The sequence below is a fragment of the Pseudoliparis swirei genome, chromosome 24 (assembly GCF_029220125.1).
Source record: "Pseudoliparis swirei isolate HS2019 ecotype Mariana Trench chromosome 24, NWPU_hadal_v1, whole genome shotgun sequence".
NCBI classification, from domain to species: domain Eukaryota; kingdom Metazoa; phylum Chordata; class Actinopteri; order Perciformes; family Liparidae; genus Pseudoliparis; species Pseudoliparis swirei.
Genome location: NC_079411.1, coordinates 29,126,734 through 29,151,985, shown reverse-complemented (window position 1 = coordinate 29,151,985; position 25,252 = coordinate 29,126,734). Strand labels below are relative to the sequence as shown.

General features: G+C 41.6%; 4 protein-coding genes across 4 annotated transcripts in view; 3 read left to right on the top strand and 1 right to left on the bottom strand.

The window, feature by feature from the left end:
• LOC130189984 (protein AF-17-like) overlaps positions 1 to 4,375 on the top strand; it is a 28,778-nt gene extending 24,403 nt beyond the window's left edge. The window contains exons 19-20 of the mRNA XM_056409057.1: positions 242 to 420; positions 516 to 4,375. Of these exons, the coding sequence (XP_056265032.1) occupies positions 242 to 352 (111 nt within the window). The 3' untranslated portion in view covers positions 353 to 420; positions 516 to 4,375. The remainder of the gene's footprint in view (positions 1 to 241; positions 421 to 515) is intronic.
• Positions 4,376 to 5,847: 1,472 nt separating this feature from the next.
• LOC130190391 (CDGSH iron-sulfur domain-containing protein 3, mitochondrial-like) lies at positions 5,848 to 8,159 on the top strand. The gene is made up of 3 exons (XM_056409784.1): positions 5,848 to 6,035; positions 6,728 to 6,832; positions 7,882 to 8,159. The coding sequence occupies exons 1-3, from the start codon at positions 5,958 to 5,960 to the stop codon at positions 8,068 to 8,070; spliced, it is 372 nt and encodes a 123-aa protein (XP_056265759.1). The 5' UTR covers positions 5,848 to 5,957; the 3' UTR covers positions 8,071 to 8,159.
• Positions 8,160 to 9,183: 1,024 nt separating this feature from the next.
• LOC130190026 (CDGSH iron-sulfur domain-containing protein 3, mitochondrial-like) lies at positions 9,184 to 13,057 on the top strand. Its single transcript, XM_056409141.1, has 3 exons — positions 9,184 to 9,654; positions 11,059 to 11,175; positions 11,622 to 13,057. The coding sequence occupies exons 1-3, from the start codon at positions 9,568 to 9,570 to the stop codon at positions 11,805 to 11,807; spliced, it is 390 nt and encodes a 129-aa protein (XP_056265116.1). The 5' UTR covers positions 9,184 to 9,567; the 3' UTR covers positions 11,808 to 13,057.
• Positions 13,058 to 13,393: 336 nt separating this feature from the next.
• Positions 13,394 to 25,136, bottom strand: LOC130189908 (polycomb group RING finger protein 2-like). Its single transcript, XM_056408916.1, has 9 exons — positions 25,027 to 25,136; positions 24,276 to 24,403; positions 20,735 to 20,831; positions 20,599 to 20,654; positions 20,390 to 20,519; positions 19,497 to 19,536; positions 19,303 to 19,401; positions 15,642 to 15,722; positions 13,394 to 14,473 (listed from the first exon to the last, which is right to left on the bottom strand). Exons 2-9 carry the CDS (start codon positions 24,391 to 24,393, stop codon positions 14,081 to 14,083), a joined length of 1,014 nt encoding a protein of 337 aa, XP_056264891.1. The 5' UTR covers positions 24,394 to 24,403; positions 25,027 to 25,136; the 3' UTR covers positions 13,394 to 14,080.
• Between the last annotated feature and the right edge of the window lie 116 nt (positions 25,137 to 25,252).

Sequence of the window (25,252 nt, the reverse complement as noted above, 5' to 3'; positions counted from 1 at the left end):
ATTGTTTTAGTACATATATATATATATATATATATATATATATATATATATAAATAATGAAAACTTGTTCAGCAGCTCTGGTTCCTCACACACATGTCGGGGAGAAGAAACATCTGAAAGGCTCCTTTGTAATAAATATCATTACTAAAGCGTACAGGTGGACTAATGTTCCAATTTTAAAGCCTTTCCCAGGTTCCCTGAACGTCCCATAAACTGTCTCCCTCCTCCATCCATCCTCCAGGAGCAGCAGGTGATGGTGTGCCAGATGCTGCAGCAGCAGAGGCAGCGGGAGCTGCAGCGCCTCACGCTGGCCGGAGGCCTCCCCTCCACCCCCCCTCCCCCGGCCTGCTGACCTCGGCCTCGCCCCTGCAGGGCGGCGGCCTCTTCGGCCTGCTGGACAACGCGCTCCACAAGCCCGGGGTGAGCGCCGCTGCGGGACTTCTAGCCCTGATCCGAGTTTTAGGAATAAATTGTTTGAAATTTTTTAAACCGCCGTGTGATTGTTGTATCTTCAGGCTGCAGGTGGAGACAAGAACGGGTGACGGACGCGTCTTGATTTCACCGGAGCGGCTCGAATGAAGACACGCCCCCTTGGAGGACTTAGGTCAACGTGACTGCTCAACATTTTTCTTCTTCTTCTGTCATCTTTTTATCGTACGCCCTCTTTTTATGAATGTATAACAGGATGGACTGAACCCTGGAGGTGACCTTTGTTGTTGTTTATATCGGAGGTTTCTTCTAGGTTTTGTTTTTGTGTCGGCAGCTTTTCAGAGAGCGTGAATGCAGTGGTCTCTCTTCTTAAATTGCACTAATTTGTTACTCGACCAATGGGGCTGCTTTATGAAGGCGGAGCCAGGAGCTCCTGCTCACTCCTGCAGGAGCTTTTTTTTGGGATGAAGTGAGAGTCACAGACGTCCGTCACTTCTTGCAACCTCGACCGTCTTCCTTGATATTGTGTCTTCCCCTCTTCGTGTTCACCTCTTCATCTTCCAGCTGCAGCCTCCAGGATGAATAGACTCATGTCTGATGTGTGGTGCGTGGCGTTGCAACATTAAGCTCGTTATTACCTCAGATGTTTCTGCCACGTATTTTCCATGTCGAGTCATTTCCGTAAATCGCCTTCACTGGATTTAAATGGCCACCGAGAAAATATTGATGTTCGCTCTGAAGCCGCGTTCACACCGGAAGCGTAGAGCGAATATTCGCAACGCTTTACTCGCGTGACCATTTGTGGCGTTTTGCTTTATTCGCGCCTTAGAGGGGGCGGGGCTTATCTCTGTGGCTTTAGTCCGTGGAAACGGTTATCATCTCCTTCATCCACCAGGAAGAACTAACCACGAGTTCTGCTTTAGACTTGTTGAGGACATCCAACGCCCTCGTGTTCGGGTTCATAACATTAATATCATATATATATATATATATGATATATATAATATACATATATATAATATATCATATATATATAATATACATATATAATATATATATATATCATATATTATATATATATATCATATATATAATATACATATATATATATTTCATATACATATCTATAATATATCATATATATAATATATATATATATCATATATATCATATATATAATATACATATATTATATATTTATACATGACAACACAGCTCGGTGACCTTCCCCTCTAGTCTGAATGTCTCTTCCAGCTCCACTAGAGCAGCTGTTGGATCGACCAATGGAGGAGCAGCTCAACTCTGATTGGCTTTCACGACTCGTCGTCAGGCGAATTTTTCGCCAGGGTTGAAATATTAGCGTAATTCGCTTTTGGTGTGAACGCAGCTTTGGGTTTTGATCTGTGTAAATGTAAACATGGCACTTAGCTCGTGGTCCACGGCGCCGCCGCCGCGGTCCACTAGAGACGGGTCGAGTGTTCAGAACCACCGGGAGAGTTTCTAAAAGATTTCCATCTCTTCCCGGTTGCTCTCGAGATTAAGCAGACGAAACCAAACATTTGGAAAATGTAAGAAATTTATAGTTTGTGTTCACTTAGCATGTTAGCGGCTAACGGAGTAAATCACCCACCGCCCCCTTCGCTCGGTACTGAAAGGCCACCAGGACTGACTTTTGATTGATGTGAATATTTTGCACTCCTCTTTCCTGACGTGTCATTTGTTGATTGTTACTTCCATGCATCGATATTTCCTTTCATGTTCACACCAACTAGATGTTCTTTTAGCAATACTGGATAGATAATAATGCCTTAATGATGCTAGATTTACAGAGAGGAGCCGGAGCCCAGAGGCTTCGGCTCGCTCGTCGTCTTCTAACGTGTTTTTTTTAATCTTTGGGTACATGAGGAAAGTGAAAGCACTCCTTCCCAAAGGCCCGTTTATACTTTTGATAGCCGACTTGATGATTTAAAAGGTTTTTGAGATGTGTAAATAACCGTCTGGTGGTGAACTCGAGTGTCAAAATGATTTTCTATTGTAATGTTTGTGTTCCGATGCAATGCTCTTTAGTCGTTTGTGCTTCAGAGAACTGAGAAACGAGGATTTTACGGCACAGCGACGTCATAGGAGGCGTGAACTGTTCTTCTTCAGGTTTCAAGGCGTGTGATGCAGAGTGTAGCTGCTAGCCGGCGTTACCGGTGACCTCCGCTGCAGGGCTGTTGGACTCATTGCGTAACTCTCCTTCCACTTCAGTAGTTCTACTCACAAAGGATCCTCACGTAGCTCTTCTGTTTTGTTTTTATTTCATCCTGTGTTTCTCCCTTCAACTTGATCTCCCTTTTACATGTGATAGCTCGAGCGCTAGCATATTTAGTTAGCAGCTAACGTAGGCGTGGTGGAGGAACTGCCAGCGGCTCACTGGTCTGACCAGGGTTCATACGCTCATGGAACACATGGAACACGTGGAACACAAACATGGAACACGTGGAACACAAACATGGAACACATGGAACACAAACATGGAACACGTGGAACACAAACATGGAACACGTGGAACACAAACATGGAACACATGGAACACGTGGAACACAAACATGGAACACATGGAACACGTGGAACACAAACATGGAACACGTGGAACACGTGGAACACAAACATGGAACACGTGGAACACAAACATGGAACACGTGGAACACACACATGGAACACGTGGAACACATGGAAAAGTCCCGGAAGTTTTTAATAATGGTTATTTCCAGGCCTGAAAAAGCCTGAAAAATATGTAATCCCAAAAGTTTTGGAAAGGTTATGTAAATGTGTTATATGTTTATTTACGCAGTTTGATTAAAAGAATAAACATTTATATAAATATTCATTCTTTTAATCAAACTATTATCTCTGAAGGTATTTACACATTTCACAAAATGTTTGGTCGGCGAAATTTAGTTTAAAAGTCCTGTAAATCCATCAGTCCCCATGAGTATGAGCCCTGTGATGAATACTGTAGCAATGACACGGGGAATGTTGATTCTGTGGATGAAGACACGAGACATGACTCCAGGTGAGGGGTCAGCAGGGGACAGGTGAGAAGTCAGCAGGGGGTCTCTGGACGGGTCTCTGGACGGGTCTCTGGGGGGTCTCTGAAAAGTCTAGAAGGTCTCTGAAAGGTCTCTAGAGGGTCTCGAGGGTTTCTGAAGGGTCTCTGGAGGGTCTCTGAAAGGTCTCTAGAGGGTCTCTGAAAAGTCTCTAGAGGGTCTCTGAAGGGTCTCTGAAAAGTCTCTAGAGGGTCTCTGAAGGGTCTCTGAAAGGTCTCTAGAGGGTCTCTGGAGGGTTTCTGAAGGGTCTCTGGAGGGTCTCTAGAGGGTTTCTGAAGGGTCTCTGGAGGGTCTCTAGAGGGTCTCTGAAGCGGTTTCTTTCTCGTGTTGCACTGGGGCATTTTGGGCCCAACTGTAAATTGTTTTTTTTAAGTACCTTTTTTAAAATTGTCTTGGAATAAGAGTTGTATACTTTTTAACATGTTTGTGTAAAAACACATGCATTCTTTAACGCGCTGAATTTCTTTGGGATAACCAATGTTCTGAATGTTGTACTGTGTATTTTTTTTAATGTATTACCACATGTTAAGCACCTGAAGGAGGTTTGATGGGGATGTGAAATGCAGTGACGTCTCGGATGTGTTGCTAAATACCAAGTTATAACTATGCATCATTTTAAATGCATTGTTTAAAAAATTTAAATAAAATGAAATAAGCACTGAATTAAAAAAAGAAGGAAAAAAAAGTCAAGATGTTGGCATTGTACAGTGTATTTGTTTGAGAGAATTGGTGAAAACAAATTTGACATTATTCAGATTTTAAAGCCCTGTAAAGTATTTTGATATTTTTGTGTGTAACATTTAAAAAAAACGATTTAAGACGACCTTTTTTTGTCAATAAATGTATTTTACTGAGTTGTTTTTACATTTTCTCTCCGGTGTTGAATGACTCATGTCTGTTATCAGTGTGTGTACTTGAGTTGAGAGGAATGTGGAAATTAATTCATAACTTTTTAGTCACTAATATTAAGAGATACTAAGTCATTAATCTCTTTATTATGAGATACTATCTCATAATAATGATAGTATCTCATAATAAAGAAATGCTACGTCATTATTATGAGACAGTATCTCATAATAATGATAGTATCTTTATTATGAGACAATATCTGTTAATAAAGAGATAGTAGCTCATAATAATAATAGTATCTATTTATTATGAGACAATACCTCAGAATAAAGAGATAGTAGCTCATAATAATGATAGTATCTTATAATAATAGTATCTCTTTATTATGAGACAGTATCTCAGAATGAAGAGATAGTAGCTCATAATAATGATAGTATCTCATAATAATAGTATCTTATTATGAGACAGTATCTCTTTATTCTGAGACAATATCTCAGAATAAAGAGATAGTATCTCATAATAATATATATTTATTATGAGACAGTATCTTATAATAATAATAGTATCTCTTATTATGAGACTATCTCAGAATAAAGAGATAGTAGCTCATAATAATGATAGTATCTCATAATAATAGTATCTTATTATGAGACAGTATCTCTTTATTATGAGACAATATCTCAGGATATTATAGTTATATTATAGTATCTCATAATAATGATAGTATCTAATAATAATATATATTTATTATGAGACTATCTCATAATAATAATAATAGTATCTCTTTATTATGAGACAGTATCTCATAATAATAATAGTATCTCTTTATTATGACGAGACAGTATCTCAGAATGAAGAGATAGTAGCTCATAATAATATATATTTATTATGAGACAGTATCTTATAATAATAATAGTATCTCTTATTATGAGACTATCTCAGAATAAAGAGATAGTAGCTCATAATAATGATAGTATCTCATAATAATAGTATCTTATTATGAGACAGTATCTCTTTATTATGAGACAATATCTCAGGATATTATAGTTATATTATAGTATCTCATAATATATATTTATTATGAGACTATCTCATAATAATAATAATAGTATCTCTTTATTATGAGACAGTATCTCATAATAATAATAGTATCTCTTTATTATGACGAGACAGTATCTCAGAATGAAGAGATAGTAGCTCATAATAATGATAGTATCTCATAATAATAATAGTATTTCTTTATTATGGGACAGTATCTCAGAATAAAGACATGGTACCTCATCATTTTTAAATGTCCGGATCCTAGTTGTCTCTCAGTGGCAGCAATGGGCTTCCATGTGTTCCAGCAGCGGAAGTTCAGCAGGTATTTGTGTTCTTGACCGGCGGGTTTTACCTTTTTTATATGTAACCAATGAAAGGAGGAGAAGAGGGAGAAGGAGGAAGAGGGCAGAGGAGTGGCTTCAGAGGAGCAGCAGGAGCCATGTTGTAACGCTGGAGAACAGCGCGGTGTGTGCAGCAGCCTGTTAGTTCAATCCTGTGTCTTCAGAGGACTGAGCTTCATCTCCTTTAGTTCCACGGGAAGTTGAGATGAACTCGAGCCGCTTCCTGGTCGCGCTGCGCAGAGGAGGGACGCAGAGCTGCAGGACGGCGGCTTCCTCGTCCACGGTGAGCGGCCGCGGAGCAACACGATGACAGCCACTCACTGGGTTTATTATTTATTATATCTATTTGTTTATTAGCCTCTCTCGTCTCCTCTCTTCTTCTTTTATCTCTCTCACGTTTGGCTGAGTATTGACAATAAATCTAGAGTCGGAGAGCTTTTCTTTTTCTTTTCAACACTGACACAAAACACGACACCTAGTGGTTCAGATCTGAACTGTGCAAGAACTTTATTATGAATATATATATATATATATGTATAATTTTTTTTTAGAGAGATATATATATATGTACATTTTTAATATTTATAGAAATACATTTATATATTTTGTATATATATTATATATAGAAATGAATTTATAGATATATTTTTATATAATTTTTTTATATTCTTACATTCTTTTATATGATTATAAGATTTTTTAAACATTTACATACATTACATAGATTTTTAATGTATATACATTTACATAGATTTTTTGTTTATATATGTATAATGTTTTTTAATATTCATATCTTTTTTGATATATATATATATATATATTTTAAAAGACATCAAAATATAAATATTTTAAATATATATATATCTAATACATATATATGTGTGTGTATATATATATATATATGCAAATTCCTCTGATTGATTACCCAGTTCTCTGGGCTGTGGCTCATGTAGTGAAGAGTCCTTCTGTCTGCAGGCCCAGTCCACGCAGCCTGTCGCTGCAGCTCGGCTGCCCTACAGAGCCAAGGTGTCTGCTGGGAAACGCTACGCCTGGTGCGCTTGTGGACACAGCAAGAAACAGGTGAGTGTGTGTGTGTGTGTGTGTGTGTGTGTGTTTGTGTGTGTGGGTGGGTGTGCTGGGTGTGGCGTGGCATCTCAGGGTTCAACTTTCACCTGGGCTAAAAGAAGGAAGCCAGTCACCTAGATTCACAGCTTATTTAGTTTACAAGATCCCTTCTAAAAGGAGTTTGCTCTTCCTGTTTTGACAAAGAATGACAATAAACATCACAGTCATAGTTGTCATTTATTACATTTTCACACTTCATACGTCACTTCAAACTAGTCAGATGTGTCCAGAGATCATCAGTAATGTAGAGTAGACGGCCTAACTAGATTCACTTCATTAATAGATGTATGTATATATATTTTTATATTTGAATATATATATTTATATTTGTATATATATATATAAATATAGTTATATATATATATATTAAAATGTTTATAATAAAAATATAAATTTATATATATATTTATAATCAGTAATTTAACCACATGGATAAGTAGTTCATAAAACCCCACTTAAAAATATCAGAAGTATCCCTTAAAGCAGGGGTGCTCACACTTTTTCAGCATGCGAGCTACTTATTATGTGACCAAGTCAAGGCGATCGACCGACGGGGCTAGTAAGTGTGCTCACCTGCCGCGCGCGAGCCGGGAAGAGTTGTTGACGGGGGGGTGCTAGTGACTTTTTCTTTGCTCCGTCCCGATGCGCGCAAACCGGTGTCGGGAGCTCCGCGGCGCACGAGACGGCGGGCAGAGGACTGTCAACGCAACACGTAGAGACAGAAATGACATGCTGCTGCTGTAATGTGGCGCTATAGAGAAAGTGACAGGGGGGCGGGCCAATTCTTTTTTATGTCATGCGATCTACCAATATTACGCCGCGATCGACTGGCAGGTCGCCGCGATCGACCGGTCGATCGCGATCGACGTATTGAGCACCCCTGCCTTAAAGTAAGGCCTGAGTAACTGACACACCTAAATTAGTTAGCTTTACAATAGAATAAAACCTCTATATATAAATACCTATTTTTCGTGTCTTTACTTTCTTTTTCCTCTTTCCGTCAGCCTTTTTGTGACGGGGCTCACAAGTCAAAAGCTCCGAGCATCTCTCCTCTGCGCTTCACGCCGGACAAAGACCGGACGGTCATGCTTTGTGCCTGTAAGCAAACCAAAGGTCCTCCGTACTGCGACGGCTCGCACTTCAAGGTCATCTTCCAGGATTTAATGAAGTCGATAAAGGGTGTCTTTAAATAAAGTCCAGTAAATGTAATAGAAAGTGAAATTGTATCGTCTTCATACTTGTCCAATGTTGTAAATCCATTAAAACATGCCTGGAAAAATAACCAATGTGTTGTGTCAATGTCATGCATAAAGTGGTGTGCACCCGAAGAAAAATACTTTAATTTTTTTAAATTTAAGTAAGTACTTTAAGGCAAATGTGTCCAGCTGCAGCGGCTGTTCGGTCTGGTTTCTCTGAACAGTTGTCCAAGGACATCAGAATAAAGATGGTTCACTTCCACCAACAAGTAGAAGGCTACAACAGTTGAAGTCAGAGCAAAACGTGGAAGACCTGCACAGAGCTGGTACAGACTAAATTATTATTATGCCAATTGTGGGCCGTGCAAGGTCATTCAAGGTTGCGATGTTAATTTATTGTCATCGTTCATAAAAAAGAAAACACAAATGATATGGCGGCAAGCTCTCTCTCTAATCAAGATGGAGAAGGGTGAACAGGCCTCGCTCGCTCTCATTCTCTCTCATGTGTTTAGAGTATTTGTATTATCATACATTGTCACATTTCTGGAAACTATATAAAACATTAAATATGAAATATAAACTGTCCTACAGGTCCCCAAATTCCAAGAGACGAATGAGTACCGAGGACATGACCTCTGCTCTCTGGTTGTGGCTCCGGTCCTGCGGTGTTGTGGACTGTAAATCAATTCCGTTCAATCTGCGACTAACCGGCCTCCGGATTGGTTCAACTGCGTGCACGTGACTCGACCGGAAGTGATTCCTCCAATCACGTCGCTCCGTTCTTAGGTTGTTGTTGTCATTACGTACTGTTTCCAACGTATTTGCGACTGATACTCTCTTCTGTTTGTTTTACCGTTTCTATTTCCTGTAGTTTTTACCGTTTATATTCCCTGTAGTTTTTACTGTTTCGGCGTTTCTCAATATGCGTACTTGTGTGTACTTTCCTCTACTCGTGACTCGTGAAACGTCATCAGTCTCAGCCCGAGTACATGTTCACATTCAAAGCACGGTCAAAATGCCCGGATGTGACGATCCTCCCACTTTCCGGAGGATGCATCAGAGGAGACTTGTGCGTACTTTGGCCAGCAGATATCCCAGAATGCATTTCACCAGCAACCGGAAACAATAGCGGAGGAGAAAATAAACAACTGACAGTTGACTTTTTATAAATACTACTGTTGTTGAGTCACGGGATGTAATTTTAGGATGTTTTGTTTATTTGACTGTAAAAAATAATTTACAGTGAATAATTAGAGTAAACTCAGGAGCAAGAACAGCTGATGTGGTGACGTCATCAAGTCAGCTGCTGTTCCAATCGCAGGAAGACCGTCCTCCCGTTGTCCCGTCCTTGGACTCCCAAAGAACACAAGTCTGTACTCGTGTACTTTGAATTGAGAAACGCCGTTTATTTTTCCAGTAGCTGTAACGTAATTGTGACGTCAGGTCCACTGTTGTCGGAGCGCTATTTCGAGCAGCTGCCGTTGCGTTGGCAACATGAACACGTTGGTGACCAAATTAGATTACAAATGGATCCGTTTGACCCTGCGGCGACCTTGGAAAACAGCTGCGACGGCTTCCAAGGTAAACGCAGTCCTCATTTTGTACCCTCTGCCTTTTTGTAAATATGACATGTGTGTTAACGATTCTGACGTAAAGTTGGCTTTTATCAAACAGCTACGAATAAATATGTATTATATATATTTGAAGATCTGAATACAGTTTTGAGTCACTTAATTGTCTCACGTAACTCAACACGTTCCACTCTTATCAATATTTCTCACGAGCTCCCGCTCGGCTAACTGTAACCATGGCAACCGTAGCTCGTCTCGCCCCGTGTCTGTCTGCGCTTTGTCTGCGCGCAGCCGCAGCTTTGACTCTCTCGAGCACATGGAGTCCGGCGGAAACAGTCAGCAGTGCTCGGCTTCTCTTCACCGGGAACAGCTAAAAAAAAAAAAGGTCAACAAATAATAACTAGAAAATGCATTTCCTGCTGAAAATGCGTTGGAATGCTAACATTTGAAAGCTTGAAGCTGAAAAATAAAAAATTAATTGCTCAAAATGTTTGAAAACAGCTAAAAATGACTGAAATATGAAATGAATAACTGAAAATGTCTGAATTTAGCTGAAATAAAAATAAATTAAAGCTGAAGATAGCTTAAAATAGCTGCCAACAGCTAAAATAGGCTGAACATAGCTTAAACATCTGAACATATCAAAAAGGGAAACTTCCTGCTGAAAATGTTGAAGCACAAACATATTGGGTGGAAATGTATAACTGGAAAAGATAAGCAAAACTTTAACTTCTAAATATTCAAAGATATGAATCACAACCCAAGAAATGAGAGAGAGGGGGGAAAGTCAGACATGAGAACCAGAGAGAAAAATAAATTGAGACAGGAGAAAGACAAATGAAAAAAGAGAGGGAGAAACTGAACGGCTGAAGCATTCCAACTAATAATCCACCTGGAGTGTTTGAACCATGCGGGCTTCCGTTGAACATACCGCTTTAAGAGCACATCCACACAGGTGTTTACACCTCCAGTTAATTAGAGTCTCGCGCAGGTAGACGGTTACCAAACTGTTATTAAAGGTGAAGTCGTCCCACCTTAACTGGTCTGACGAAACCAGAGATTCAAGGTTCAGTCCATCCACACAGCCTATGGACGTCATAATTAAACTCTGAATGATGTATTGTTTACTCTGTAATGGTCAGAGTGTAATGATGATTTAAACCCCCTAACAGGCCCGGCTGTGTGGGCGTGGACTGCCCCTGGCTCTCTGCTCTGTTTGGTTAGTAAAAATAAGTATATATTAACTCTGAATTATTTATTATAATAATTACAACGGTCAGAGTTAATATGTATTTACTTTTACTTTAACCACCATTTACAAGGCAGAACACGTCGTTTTTTAAGTGCAGTGTTTGCCCCCTGGACCACGACGACACGTCTTTAAACACACCGGCGTGTGCTCCTCGGGCCTCAGGCCCGGCTCGCCACGCTCCCTCCAGGACCGGTCGTGCCCTCTAAGAAGCCCTTCAAGGTGGAGCTGGTGGCTGGAAAGCGTTACTCGTGGTGCACCTGTGGACACAGCAGCAAACAGGTGAGACCGCCCTCTGGCTTTTACCTGGCCTCTGAAGTTCTGCGTGTTCCCTAAACACATCCTCCTCCTCCTCTACCTCCACCTGATGGACCGTGGAGGTCTGGATGGTGGAATATGCCGACTACCAACTCTTCATCCACTCTGTCATCTTCATTGTGTTGTTCCTGTGTTTTAATGTGTGTGTAATGATTCCTTCTGGTCACATGACATCTATGACACCTGTCCATCCTGGAGAGGGATCCTCCTCTGTTCTCTCCTCAAGGGTTCTGACCTTTTACCCTGAAGGGTTGTTTGGGAGTTGTTCCTGATCCCATGTGAGGTCAAAGGTCAAAGGTCAGGGATGTCTATGTGAACAGATTGTAAAGTACTCTGAGGGGAATTTGTAATGTGTGAAAATGGGCTAAACAAATAAACTGAATTGAATCTCTTTATTATTTATCTTTCAGCCTTTCTGCGACGGCGCCCACCGGACCAAAGCCCCGGGCCGGTCCCCGCTGCGCTTCGTCCCCGAGGAAGACGCCACGCTTTGGTTGTGTGGGTGCAAGTATTCAGCCGACCCGCCTTACTGCGACGGCACGCACAAGCAGGACTTCATTGTTTCCGCCACGTTGCACGAACAAGCGGACCCTTAAAGGACGGAGCGTTACGCCGCCTCCATCACAGCGGCGCCCGTGAACTGACGGAGCGCTCTGGCAACGACGGGGTTAATGACGAGGTCGAGGCCACAGCCGACGATTTCAATTTTTTTTTTGCTTTGTCTTTTCTATAGGAGGGACGGCGGGCACGTGCACAGACGTGCCGGGGGGGGCAGGTGCTCAAACCCCCAAAAAAGGGCACCATCGCCAAAATGACGGATCTATTGATCACTGTCACCTGAAGTTAGCAAGGAGTTGGTTGTTACGCAACACCTGAACATATAAACACATAAACTACCTAAACACATTGTTAAAGAACTCTTTGCATTTGATTATTGTTAATTTCAGTGTAGAAATAGTGTACATAAGAAATATTCTCTAATATTATAACATAAATCCATTTAATTTGAAACCTTCAAAATAAAAGCACAGAATGTTTTTCTTACATTTCTTTAAGAAAAGGTGATAATGTGTCTTTCAAGCCGTCAGGGGCCACATAAAACGAAAATATCTCTAATATTATAACATAAATCCATTTAATTTGAAACCTTCAAAATAAAAGCACAATATATTTTTCTTACATTTCTTTAAGAAAAGGTGATCAAATGTCTTTCAAGTTGTTAGGGGCCTCATAAAATGATGTGGCGGGCCCGCGGGCCTTATGTTTGACACCTGTACTCGAGAGAATGGATTTACAAGGGAAACTACTGTGAAGTGCGTTCACGTGTGACGTCATCCTCTCATGGTGATGAAGTGTAACTACAATCTGTCAAAAAGGCATTTTATCTTCCCGTTTAACTTTTGGGAGATCATTTCATCTACTTTGGGTTTTAACCCGTCCGTGATGATGTTGTGAAATATGAAAACAAGACGATAAAATGACGACGGCCTGTAATACCGAGACTTACCACACGGAGCCTCGGTGTGGAGAACGAGAGGGAAGCGTCGGTCCGCCATGCAGCAGGCGGCCGTGCTCCTGAGCTCCTGACTGACGGTCCGTCGGGGCCTCTCGGCCGTCAGCTGGTCACGGCGTTGGCTGCTTACCTTTAGGCTTACTTGAGTTAGAAACTCTCCAGAGTGAACGAGGGAATCAGAAATACAATAAATAACTGTCAACATCTCTATTCTTTGCATCAATATTATTATAATATTTTTTTCCATTGAATTGTATATTTGAACTGAAGTAGTTCATCTGTATATCAGTTATAGAGTCCGAATTAGCATAAAATATCATGATGACCCTGAAATGACGTCTCTTGTGTTATTAGAGAAAGCAGCAAAACTACAAAGCAACATCACTTGATTGAACCAAGATAATGGAGCAACATTTACATCACACACACTCTTTCTGACACTCTCACACACACACACACACTCTCTCTTTCTGACACTCACACATACACACACCAAAAGTAAGCTAATGTCTCTCACTCACACACATTCCAAAAGTTAGCTAATGTTTCTCTCACTCACACTCTCACAAACACACACAACAAAAAGATGCAAATGTCACACAAAGTTTTTTTCTTTTTTTTTAAAGCTCCATTTTCACAGAGTCATAAACAGGACAGGCAGGTCAGAAATACCTAGTAAGTAAACATTTTTATTGACCTAAAACATGCACATATGGCTGAAAAAAGAAAAAAAAAGTATAATTGTTTGTTGAAAAAGAAAAAAAGGAATGTTGAAATTTATGGAACTACAACAAACATGGCAACCCAAAAAACAAACAAAAAGCCCTTTTTGAGCTCTTGGATCGCCGTGAGAGAAAAACAACCAAGATGGCCTCGCGGCGCCGTGAGAACGAGACGCTGCTGGACAATACTGACGGGACTGAGACGAGGACAGAGTGCATCGGCACTTTAACGGACGCGGCACCGCGCCTCGTTGCTATGGAAACCAATCGGCGCGGATGCAGCGTGAAATGAAACGGACCGCCGCGTCTACGATACAAAACGATTACGGTATCTTGTATAAAAGATAAGTTTATACATATGTACGCACACATGCTCACATTTGATACATACTGTACAAGTTTGTATGTGTGCACTGCTCTAGTCTAACACACATAAACACGCACACGCACACGCACATACATACAAGTGTCTGTTTGGCTGCACTTCAGTCCTTCACCACTGGGAGGCGATGACAGTGATCTGCCTCCCGTTAGTCCGGCGCGTCGTTTCTCTCCGTTCAGAAAGAAGAAAAAAAGAAGGGAGCAATCCACACACTGTCCTCCCCCCCGCCGCCGCCGCCCGGCGCCGCCCACGTTAGGTCGTCGGAGGGACGCCGCTTTTGTCGCCCCCCCTCGCCCCCGCCTCCTCTTTGGCGCCCGTGCCGTTGACAGTCACCTTGCGAGCGCCCTGTTTGGAGGCGGCGGCGGCGGCGTGCCGCTGAGTGTTGTTGGTGGCCACGGCGGTGCCGTTGGAGCTCTGGACGCCGGCGGCGGCGGCGGCGGAGAGGTTGTGGGAGGCGGGGCCGGACTGCGAGGAGGCCCGGGGGGGCGGGGCCGCGGCCGGACTGTGGACCTTGTCGCTCTGGGAGTCGCTCTCCGACGTGGGGCTGGTGTTCACGCCGTCGGAGTGGCCCTGGGCGGCGGACTGCGGCGCCCGCCGGCGCTTCCTGGTGGGCTTGACGAGGTACTGCAGGGGGATGGGTCCGGTCTGCAGAGGGGGGGAGGGGCTCAGCTCGGTTATTACGCAGCGACTTCGATTATGTGAATCAAATAATAATAATTACGAGCGGTTGATGAGAATAATGAGACAAATAAAGGTAGTTTAACTTTAACTTCACTTCATTTAGTCATGTTACATTCATACACCGCAGACACAGCTAGAGGGAACCATCCAGGGTTAAGTGCCTTGCTCAAAGGACACACCGACCAGGGTGGGGATCGAACCACCAACCCTCTGATTGGAAGACAGACCTGCTGACCCCTGACCTTTTTGCTTATCCTTTTACTTCAAACAAAAACTCAATAAAGTGGTGTGAGCGACTGAGTGTTCAATCCCCGCCCTACTCGACGTGCCCTTGAGCAAGACACTTAACCCCGAGTTGCTCCCCGTAGCTGTTCTACGGCGTGTGAATGTGAGTCACTGAGGATAACGTTATGTAATGTTATCTTCATTGTGATGATTATTTAAAACATTGAAGTGTCATGAATATTATTTTGATTATTTTAAAGCAAAACAATTATTTAAAAAAGCCTAAATGAGCCCCAGCGTTGCACCGGGGATCTTTCATGAATATGAATACGGAGAGTTTAATTTAAATGAAAATAGTCCCAAACAAACACGCCACGTGTTTTGGGAGATTACTCAGCAGTTTGATATTATATATATATATTCAGTAAAGATGATTGGCTGAGAGCCACAGAGGGCTGGACTGTATCTCATTAGATTTGTTGACAACAACAACAACAACATAGCATCGCACCAGACAACATGCACACGTCTGAATATCACAGTCCATATAAAAAGGATGCTCAAGCATCACAGAGCGTCAGCCACGGCCGCAGAAACTTTGACTATAAACACGCAAAACTAAAATAACTGAGATGGAAACTAGACTCAAAAGTCGTCGTTAACGACGACGTCATCGTGATGAAGAGCACACCGGTCGGGATCTTAACCCCCCAATCCTGTTTTGGAGAATCTAAAACTAAAGACTTCCCCCCATGCGTCCACGTACTGCCAATTATCAATTTAGGAACATCTAGGATGTCCCCGTGTCACGGGGGTTTCAGTTCGTAAACGTCCTGGAGACGAAGAGGAGGGCGACGCAAGAGAGATGAAGGTGACCGCGGTCAGAGGAGTGAGCGCTGCCACTCACTCGTCTCCACTCGTAGAAGTAGGCGATGTCCATGAGGGTGTAGTAGTCCTTCAGGGGCTCGTCTCCATACAGCACCTCCACCTGCAGCACGGAGGAACACATTTCAGTGTATTTATTGCAATGTATTTGTTGTAATATATTTATAGTTATATATTTATTGTAATGTATTTATTATAATAAATACATTATAATAAATACATTATAATGTATTTATTGCAATGTATTTATTGCAATGTATTTATTGAAATTTATTCATTTTAATTTATTTATTGTAATGTATTTATTGAAATTTATTTATTTTATTTATTGTAATGTATTTATTGTAATGTATTTATTATAATATATTTATTGCAATGTATTTATTGTAATGTATTAATTATAATAAATACATTATAATGTATTTATAAATACATTATATTTAATGTATTGCAATGTATTTATTGCAATGTATTTATTGCAATGTATTTATTGAAATTTATTTATTGTAATGTATTTATTGAAATTTATTTATTTTAATTTATTTATTGTAATGTATTTATTGACATTTATTCATTGTAATTTATTTATTGTAATGTATTTATTAATGTAATGTCATTTATGTTTTAACTGTACATGGTCCCTTTTAAATAAACATAATTATAATAAGTAATGTATTTATTGTAATATATTTATTGCAATATATTTATTGTGATTTATTTATTGTGATGTCTTTATTGTAATGTTTTTATTTATAAGTCAAAATCAGCCGCCAGAGCATCGTTGTGTAAATTTGAAACTGTTAACAAGTCGTGAAGTCAAAGTCCTGTAAGACGGGAAAGCATCTTCCAACCCCCACAAGTCACAGCTGAACAACAACAACAACAACAACAACAACTCTAAAGACCAACGGGAGCTAACAAATTATTCAAAAGGTCAAACGTTGGGCGTGTTTTAGTCAGCGGATGTTTTAACACGGAGCAAGAGATGCACAGTTCTAATAAATAAAGTAATTATAGCGATGCCGTTATTGTAATTATTGAACAATTATAAATGCAGTCTCACTTATACACGTAATGGAACAGCGCCATACATGTTTCACATCTGTACTGACCAATCAAAATCGTTCCTCCTTTACTGAACATTTAAAAGCAGTATGATTGGTTGTGTGGACGCATGACACGCCGTCGCCTCACAGCGTTGTTATGATCACACAACATCATTCATTCCCACCGTATGAACAGAAGTCTAATGTTCACCCTGCAGCTCTATGCAGATACAGAGGGAGGGAAAGTATTCAGACCCCTTGACAGGTGTGTGTTGTATAGACAGGTGTGTGTTGTATAGACAGGTGTGTGTTATATAGACAGGTGTGTGTTGTATAGACAGATGTGTGTTGTATAGACAGGTGTGTGTTGTATAGACAGGTGTGTGTTGTATAGACAGGTGTGTGTTGTATAGACAGGTGTGTGTTGTATAGACAGGTGTGTGTTATATAGACAGATGTGTGTTGTATAGACAGGTGTGTGTTATATAGACAGGTGTGTGTTGTATAGACAGGTGTGTGTTATATAGACAGGTGTGTGTTGTATAGACAGGTGTGTGTTGTATAGACAGGTGTGTGTTATATAGACAGGTGTGTGTTATATAGACAGGTGTGTGTTGTATAGACAGGTGTGTGTTGTATAGACAGGTGTGTGTTATATAGACAGGTGTGTGTTGTATAGACAGGTGTGTGTTATATAGACAGGTGTGTGTTGTATAGACAGGTGTGTGTTGTATAGACAGGTGTGTGTTATATAGACAGGTGTGTGTTGTATAGACAGGTGTGTGTTGTATAGACAGGTGTGTGTTGTATAGACAGGTGTGTGTTGTATAGACAGGTGTGTGTTATATAGACAGGTGTGTGTTGTATAGACAGGTGTGTGTTGTATAGACAGGTGTGTGTTGTATAGACAGGTGTGTGTTGTATAGACAGATGTGTGTTGTATAGACAGGTGTGTGTTGTATAGACAGGTGTGTGTTGTATAGACAGGTGTGTGTTGTATAGACAGGTGTGTGTTGTATAGACAGGTGTGTGTTGTATAGACAGGTGTGTGTTGTATAGACAGGTGTGTGTTGTATAGACAGGTGTGTGTTGTATAGACAGGTGTGTGAGCCTTTCCTCATCAAGTCCAATCAGTGTATTTAACCAGCTGGACTGTCGACCATCTGAAGGAGGACCAGAAGAGATGAAACAGCAAAGGCTCTGAATACTTATCACCGTGTGAGATTTCACTTTTTCTGTTTTAATAAATTTGCAAAAATTTCTACATTTCTGTTTTTTCCCGTCCAGATGGGGAGCTGAGTGACATTTATGAGAAATAAAATTAACTTTTTTTGATTTTGGCAAATGGCTGCAAGGAAGCAAAGAGTGAACATTTTAAAAGGGTCTGAATACTTTCTGTACCGACTGAAGGTCGAAGCCACGGCAGGAGTCTCAAAAACACAAACAAATGTGTAGCGACTCACAAACAAATGTGTAGCGATTCACAAACAAATGTGTAGCGACTCGAACAAATGTGTAGCGACTCAAACAAATGTGTAGCGACTCAACCAAATGTGTAGCGACTCAAACAAATGTGTAGCGACTCACAAACAAATGTGTAGCGACTCAAACAAATGTGTAGCGACTCACAAACAAATGTGTAGCGACTCACAAACAAATGTGTAGCGACTCAAACAAATGTGTAGCGACTCAAACAAATGTGTAGCGACTCACAAACAAATGTGTAGCGACTCAAACAAATGTGTAGCGACTCAAACAAATGTGTAGCGACTCAAACAAATGTGTATCGACTCAAACAAATGTGTAGCGACTCAAACAAATGTGTAGCGACTCAAACAAATGTGTAGCAAACAAATGTGTAGCGACTCAAACAAATGTGTAGCGACTCACAAACAAATGTGTAGCGACTCAAACAAATGTGTAGCGACTCAAACAAATGTGTAGCAAACAAATGTGTAGCGACTCAAACAAATGTGTAGCAAACAAATGTGTAGCGACTCAAACAAATGTGTAGCAAACAAATGTGTAGCGACTCAAACAAATGTGTAGCAAATAAATGTGTAGCGACTCACAAACAAATGTGTAGCGACTCAAACAAATGTGTAGCGACTCACAAACAAATGTGTAGCGACTCACAAACAAATGTGTAGCGACTCACAAACAAATGTGTAGCGACTCAAACAAATGTGTAGCGACTCACAAACAAATGTGTAGCGACTCACAAACAAATGTGTAGCGACTCACAAACAAATGTGTAGCGACTCAAACAAATGTGTAGCGACTCAAACAAATGTGTAGCGACTCAAACAAATGTGTAGCGACTCACAAACAAATGTGTAGCGATTCACAAACAAATGTGTAGCGACTCGAACAAATGTGTAGCGACTCAAACAAATGTGTAGCGACTCAACCAAATGTGTAGCGACTCAAACAAATGTGTAGCGACTCACAAACAAATGTGTAGCGACTCACAAACAAATGTGTAGCGACTCACAAACAAATGTGTAGCGACTCACAAACAAATGTGTAGCGACATACAAACGCGAGACACTTGTATATTATTATGGAACGGAAACCCTGGAATGTTCCCCACGATCAATCCGGAGGGAGGTTCTGTGTCTGGGGGGGGGGGCTCACCCGGTAGCTGTTGGGGATGTCCATCTTGCTTCGGAGGAACTTGGCCAGGTGCATGACGGACATGGCCGCCGGGCACTGCAGGAAGCGCTTCCCGTTGGCCTGAGGACAGAGACAGAGGAGGGTCAAGACCAGGACCAGAACCAGGACCAGAACCACTCTACTGCTGCGCTAACCACCGGAGGACCTGGCCTCACCTTGTCTCCTTCCAACTCGGAATGCTGCCTCTCATTATTTCTGCAGGGAAATATTAAAACACAAAGAAAAAGGTGTGAAATAAAACAACATTATACATTCAGAGTCAGCACACAGGTCTTATTCATGTCACTTATTATTTCTTAGTTATACACTACCGTTAAAAAGTGTGGGGTCACGTAGAAATGTCCTTATTTTTCAAAGCTCTGTTTTTTCAATGAAGATAACATTAAATTAATCATAAATACACTCTCTACATAGTTAATGTGGTACATGACTATTCTCTGGTGTGTAATGGTACATTGTGTTATCGCCTTAGAAGACTAGCGGAGGGGTAGAAAACCCTTTAAACCCTTTTTATGTGAGCGCAGCTGAAAACAGTTATGCTGCTGAGAGAAGCTATAAAACTGGCCTTCCTTTGAGCCACAAGTAGAACTACATTAATATTTACATTAAAAATCATTATTTATAATCTCGTCAATGTCTTGACTAGATTTTATATTAATTTAATAAATAAAAGTGTGAGTTTTCATAGAAAACACCAAATTGTCTGGCTGACCTCAAACTTTTTAACGGTAGTGTACCAGGATGCATTATGGGATGGGCCTCCAGCAGCCACACCCTCCCCCCATGCAGCCTTACCTCAGACTCTGTATTTCTTCTGCTTTAACTTTAATATTTACAATAAAAATCGTTATTTATCACCTTTTCAATGTCTTGACTATATTTTTAAATTCACTTATAAATTAATTTGATGAATAAAAGTGAGAGTTTTCATGGAAAACACCAAACTCTTGAACGGTAGCGTGTGTATTTAAGTAATTCCTCCCGAGAGGATCGGGTGGTTTTCCTTCCACTGTTTCTCGGTCTCGGAGCTGAGGGACGGAGGACTTGCTTGTTCCTCTCGTAGAACTGGATGGACAGACTGATGATCTCGTCCTCTGCGATGTTGAACGTCTCCACCACTTCCCCCGGCTCCAGCACGCGGTTCTCGGCGTAGAAGTCCCGCCTCCGCTTCATCTCATCTGGGGTTTAGAAACGCACGTGTCCGTCGGCACAGAAACGCATCGTCGACGGGGAACTCGCAGCCGGATGAACGCTTACCTTTGAACAACCCGGGAACCAGTTTATAGACGATATCTTGGAGAGTTTTGTCGGCCCTGGAAGATAAAACAAATCCCCGTGTGTGAGCGCGACGCTCCCTGCCTGCGTTCACGACATTTAAACCTCCGTGACCTACCTGATGCTGAGCTGCGGACATGTCTTGTGCACCTGAACGTCACATCGAGGGCAGAACTTATTGGTCTCCAGGAAGGCGACGATGCAAGTTTTACAAACTGTACGGCGAGAGAAAAGAGAGCGTTAGAACATCGTGATGTGAAACCTCGACCGGCGAGCCGGACGACTGGGAGCCGTCTTTGAAGAAGTTTCTACGCGAGGGTCAGCGTCAGAAACACAGCGAAGGGAAAAACGGCCCCCAAGAAATATAATGTTGCCCCTGATGTCACGAGGAGAGGAAAAAGATGCTTCGAGAATTTCCTTTAATAATTATGATAATTTAATAGACTTTTGTTTTTGTTCTTTGTTGTGTGTATAATCTGTTTTGCCCGTACACACACAAAAAATCTGTAAATATAATTTTAAATTAGAAAAAAAGAAGTTATACTTGTTAAAAGTTGTTTAAAAAAATGTAATAACAATAAATAACGACAAAGAAATAAGAATAACATTGAATATAATTTATGTTTTCTGGTTGGTTTGTGTTTTAAAAATCTAAGAAAACATTTTGAGTCTGTAGACTACTGCCTAATAGTCTTATTACTGCCTAATAGTCTTATTATTGTCTAATAGTCTTATTACTGCCTAATAGTCTTATTACTGCCTAATAGTCTTATTACTGCCTAATAGTCTTATTACTGCCCAATAGTCTTATTACTGCCTAATAGTCTTATTACTGCCTAATAGTCTTATTATTGCCAAATAGTCTTATTACTGCCTAATAGTCTTATTACTGCCTAATAGTCTTATTACTGCCTAATAGTCTTATTATTGCCTAATAGTCTTATTACTGCCTAATAGTCTTATTACTGCCTAATAGTCTTATTACTGCCTAATAGTCTTATTATTGCCTAATAGTCTTATTACTGCCTAATAGTCTTATTACTGCCTAATAGTCTTATTACTGCCTAATAGTCTTATTATTGTCTAATAGTCTTATTACTGCCTAATAGTCGTATTATTGCCTAATAGTCTTATTACTGCCTAATAGTCGTATTATTGCCTAATAGTCTTATTACTGCCTAATAGTCGTATTACTGCCTAATAGTGTTATTACTGCCTAATAGTCTTATTACTGCCTAATAGTCTTAATACTGCCCAATAGTCTTATTACTGCCCAATAGTCTTATTACTGCCTAATAGTCTTATTATTGTCTAATAGTCTTATTATTACCTAATAGTCTTATTAATGCCTAATAGTCTTATTATTGCCTAATAGTCTTATTACTGCCTAATAGTCTTATTATAGTCTAATAGTCTGATTATTACCTAATAGTCTTATTACTGCCTAATAGTCTTATTACTGCCTAATAGTCTTATTATAGTCTAATAGTCTGATTATTACCTAATAGTCTTATTACTGCCTAATAGTCGTATTACTGCCTAATAGTCTTATTATTGCCTAATAGTCTTATTATTGCCTAATAGTCTTATTACTGCCTAATAGTCTTATTAATGCCTAATAGTCTTATTACTGCCTAATAGTCTTATTATTGCCTAATAGTCTTATTACTGCCTAATAGTGTTATTATTGCCTAAATAGTCTTATTATTGCCTAATAGTCTTATTACTGCCTAATAGTGTTATTATTGCCTAATAGTCTTATTACTGCCTAATAGTGTTATTACTGCCTAATAGTCTTATTATTGCCTAATAGTCTTATTATTGCCTAATAGTCTTATTACTGCCTAATAGTCTTATTACTGCCTAATAGTCTTATTACTGCCTAATAGTCTTATTATTTTCCAATAGTCTTATTACTGCCTAATAGTCTTATTATTGCCTAATAGTCTTATTATTGCCTAATAGTCTTATTACTGCCTAATAGTTACTAATACTTTTTGAATGCCCCTGGATTTCAGTCACTGACGAGGGTTAAGATGTAAACGTCGTCCCTGACGAGGGTTAAGATGTAAACGTCGTCCCCTGACGAGGGTTAAGATGTAAACGTCGTCCCCTGACGAGGGTTAAGATGTAAACGACGTCCCCTGACGAGGGTTAAGATGTAAACGTCGTCCCCTGACGAGGGTTAAGATGTAAAAGTCGTCCCCTGACGAGGGTTAAGATGTAAAGCGTCCCTGACGAGGGTTAAGATGTAAACGTCCCCTGACGAGGGTTAAGATGTAAAAGTCGCCCTGACGAGGGTTAAGATGTAAAAGTCGCCCCTGACGAGGGTTAAGATGTAAACGTCGTCCCTGACGAGGGTTAAGATGTAAGAGTCGTCCTCTGACGAGGGTTAAGATGTAAAAGTCGCTCCCTGACGAGGGTTAAGATGTAAAAGTCGCCCTGACGAGGGTTAAGATGTAAAGTCGCCCCTGACGAGGGTTAAGATGTAAAAGTCGTCCCTGACGAGGGTTAAGATGTAAACGTCGCCCTGACGAGGGTTAAGATGTAAACGACGTCCCTGACGAGGTTAAGATGTAAACGTCCCCTGACGAGGGTTAAGATGTAAACGACGTCCCCTGACGAGGGTTAAGATGTAAACGTCGTCCCCTGACGAGGGTTAAGATGTAAACGTCGTCCCCTGACGAGGGTTAAGATGTAAAAGTCGTCCCCTGACGAGGGTTAAGATGTAAAAGTCGTCCCCTGACGAGGGTTAAGATGTAAACGACGTCCCCTGACGAGGGTTAAGATGTAAACGTCGTCCCCTGACGAGGGTTAAGATGTAAACGTCCCCTGACGAGGGTTAAGATGTAAAAGTCGTCCCCTGACGAGGGTTAAGATGTAAAAGTCGTCCCCTGACGAGGGTTAAGATGTAAAAGTCGTCCCCTGACGAGGGTTAAGATGTAAAAGTCGTCCCTTGACGAGGGTTAAGATGTAAAAGTCGTCCCTGGCGAGGGTTAAGATGTAAAAGTCGTCCCTGACGAGGGTTAAGATGTAAAAGTCGTCCCTGACGAGGGTTAAGATGTAAAAGTCCCCTGACGAGGGTTAAGATGTAAAAGTCGTCCCTTGACGAGGGTTAAGATGTAAAAGTCGTCCCCTGACGAGGGTTAAGATGTAAAAGTCGTCCCTTGACGAGGGTTAAGATGTAAAAGTCGTCCCCTGACGAGGGTTAAGATGTAAAAGTCGTCCCCTGACGAGGGTTAAGATGTAAAAGTCGTCCCCTGACGAGGGTTAAGATGTAAAAGTCGTCCCTTGACGAGGGTTGTAGTCTTGCTTCCTTGAAGAAACGTTACTTTCTCAATTCTTGTTGTTCCGAGTTTGTTGAATTCACTTCTTCTCAGTCACGTTGGATGAGAGCGTCTCCATGACATGTCACACAACAACACTGCCCTACAGTGGCTTCTATGCCAAAGAGGACTGAGCCTCATGCACTGATGTTACATTATCCTGCACACAGATGTTCCCCTTCAGAGGCCCGATTCCCCCCCAAAAAATGAACATTACGGTGGGGCCCCAGTGTGACTCGACCTCACGAGCTCCTGCACACAGTCAGAGGGTCTGAGTAATGTCACGGACACGATGTGCATCATGCATGGATGCTCATGGGGGGGGGGACTCACAGGAGTGCAGGCACTCTACGATGGTCGTGGCATCGATCAGGTAGCCGGCGCACAGCGGGCACGTGAGGTGAGGGTTCACATCCGAGATCTTAATCCGGTTGGGCTGCATGTTATCCATGAGGACCGATCTGCAGGGGGAACACAGAGAGAGAGAGAGAGATGGTGGTGAGCACAGGGGCCGATGAGAGGGACCCCAGAGTGTCTGCTACCCACCGGCCTCAGACTGTCTGCAGCTCGTCCTTGGGAAACCACAACAAAGAGACGCTCATGGCCAACGAGACACGAACTGCAGTGGCGAGGAATAACGCGTAAAGGGGGGGGGGGGGCTATGTGTGTGTGTGTGTGTGTGTGTGTGTTGGACTATCGCATCGGCCCCTGTAGTGGCCCTCATCTTGTGCATCAAGCTCCTCAGACCAGCGGGACCAACAAAGAGACGTTTTTTTTCTTCCATTTGCATTGCAGCCCCCCGGGCGCCGCGCCGTCACGCCCGGGCACCGCACACCGGGGAGAGAGAGAGGGGGGGGGGCAACGGCAACACCGACCGAGGGGTTGCAGGAGCACGCAGGGAAAAGGAAAAGGGGAGAAAGAGAAAAAAAAATCTCACTGGTACACAAAGCAGCCATCTTAAATTCACTGACAGGGCTTGTGCATCAGGAGCGAACAAGAGGCTCAGAATGTGACACCGTGCGCCGCTGTGCGCGCCGCGGCGGGCGGACGGCGACGCGCCCGGTAAACCGCTCGCGGTTCCTACCTGATTAGACATCAAAGTTTCCGCCTCTCCTCCCCAGCGAGGATCCAGGTAAATTATTTTGTGGGACTTGGACACCGAATTTGCAGCAGCGCCAGAAAATGGCTTTTTTTTTTTTTTTTTCAGCATCGTCAGAGGACTGCCCATTTTGGATCACGTGATATTATTTTGTCGCCTAGTTCACGGGGCACACGGGGTACCGGGGCCCCCCCGCTGGCTCCTCACCCTG

Bases quoted from the DNA above. Each gene is read 5' to 3' on its own strand.
- LOC130190391 (XM_056409784.1), top strand. From the start codon at position 5,958: ATGAACTCGAGCCGCTTCCTGGTCGCGCTGCGCAGAGGAGGGACGCAG. The intron at 6,036-6,727 runs GTGAGCGGCCGC...TTCTGTCTGCAG, and splicing joins CGGCGGCTTCCTCGTCCACG to GCCCAGTCCACGCAGCCTGT. The intron at 6,833-7,881 runs GTGAGTGTGTGT...TCTTTCCGTCAG, and splicing joins GTGGACACAGCAAGAAACAG to CCTTTTTGTGACGGGGCTCA.
- LOC130190026 (XM_056409141.1), top strand. From the start codon at position 9,568: ATGAACACGTTGGTGACCAAATTAGATTACAAATGGATCCGTTTGACC. The intron at 9,655-11,058 runs GTAAACGCAGTC...CTCGGGCCTCAG, and splicing joins CAGCTGCGACGGCTTCCAAG to GCCCGGCTCGCCACGCTCCC. The intron at 11,176-11,621 runs GTGAGACCGCCC...TTTATCTTTCAG, and splicing joins GTGGACACAGCAGCAAACAG to CCTTTCTGCGACGGCGCCCA.
- LOC130189908 (XM_056408916.1), bottom strand. From the start codon at position 24,393: ATGGATAACATGCAGCCCAACCGGATTAAGATCTCGGATGTGAACCCT. The intron at 20,832-24,275 runs GTGAGTCCCCCC...CTCGCCGTACAG, and splicing joins CGTAGAGTGCCTGCACTCCT to TTTGTAAAACTTGCATCGTC. The intron at 19,537-20,389 runs GCAAGTCCTCCG...ATTTCCCTGCAG, and splicing joins CAGTTCTACGAGAGGAACAA to AAATAATGAGAGGCAGCATT.